This window comes from Pygoscelis adeliae, unplaced genomic scaffold (genome assembly GCF_000699105.1).
Source record: "Pygoscelis adeliae isolate BGI_AS28 unplaced genomic scaffold, ASM69910v1 C10376659, whole genome shotgun sequence".
NCBI lineage: Eukaryota > Metazoa > Chordata > Aves > Sphenisciformes > Spheniscidae > Pygoscelis > Pygoscelis adeliae.
This window is the reverse complement of record NW_008822481.1, coordinates 1-758: the sequence shown is the minus strand read 5'-3', so window position 1 is coordinate 758 and position 758 is coordinate 1. Positions and strand designations below refer to the sequence as shown.

The 758-nt window shown below is 64.9% G+C and overlaps 1 protein-coding gene across 1 annotated transcript; it reads right to left on the bottom strand.

Annotated features, from left to right (window-relative positions):
- Nucleotides 1-93: 93 nt before the first annotated feature.
- On the bottom strand, nucleotides 94-750 carry LOC103919745 (semaphorin-6B-like). The gene is made up of 3 exons (XM_009327338.1): nucleotides 635-750; nucleotides 443-531; nucleotides 94-336 (listed from the first exon to the last, which is right to left on the bottom strand). Exons 1-3 carry the CDS (start codon nucleotides 747-749, stop codon nucleotides 94-96), a joined length of 447 nt encoding a protein of 148 aa, XP_009325613.1. The 5' UTR covers nucleotide 750.
- Between the last annotated feature and the right edge of the window lie 8 nt (nucleotides 751-758).

Below are 758 nucleotides of genomic sequence, written 5' to 3'. Positions count from 1 at the left end.
ACAGGGTGAACACCTCAACCCATCCCCCGTGTCCCTCATGTCCCCCACGGGCACTGGGGCGCACAGAAGGGTCCCAGCCCAGCCCCGGGGGTCTCAGCGGGGCGCAAGAGGGTCCGACCTGTTGGCAGGCGTGGAGAAGACGGCCAGCACCACGGGGCGCCCATCCAGCTCCAGGATGTCCGTCACGGCTTGGATAACGTTGAAGTAGAAGTGCGAGTCGCCCGGCACGGAGCAGTTGAGCCGGGCCTTGAGGAAGGAGGTCCACTGCTTCTCCAGCACCCGCTGCGAGCCCCCCATGTCGTTCTTGCACACCCGGGCCACCCGGGACACCACCACCTACGGGACGGTCACCCGTCACCATCTGGTACCCAACCCCGACAACCGTCCTCTTGTCCCTGTCCCCACCCCAGGTGTCTCGGCACACCGCGGGGATGTCTCCCACCTTCTCCAGATAGTTGAACTCCATGGCGATCTCCCGGAAGAAGAAGTAGACGTGGCTCCTCCATTCCACGGCGTGCACGAAGTAGGGCTCTGCGGGGACAGTGGCAGGGTCAGGGATGTCCCAGGATGGTGTCAAAGGGGACAGGGACCGGTGCTGCGTGGCACACGGTGGGCACCACGCCACGGGAGGCACCTTTGAACCATTTGGAGTCGTGTTTGACGGTGCGGAGGGTCGGGCTGTCCCCCAGGCTGCGGTAGATGACGGCGTCAATGGCCAGGAAATCCGTCACCGTGGCGGTGAAGAGCATCCCCCCTGT

Bases quoted from the DNA above. Each gene is read 5' to 3' on its own strand.
- LOC103919745 (XM_009327338.1), bottom strand. From the start codon at position 749: ATGCTCTTCACCGCCACGGTGACGGATTTCCTGGCCATTGACGCCGTC. The intron at 532-634 runs GTGCCTCCCGTG...CTGTCCCCGCAG, and splicing joins CGACTCCAAATGGTTCAAAG to AGCCCTACTTCGTGCACGCC. The intron at 337-442 runs GTGGGAGACATC...ACCGTCCCGTAG, and splicing joins AGTTCAACTATCTGGAGAAG to GTGGTGGTGTCCCGGGTGGC.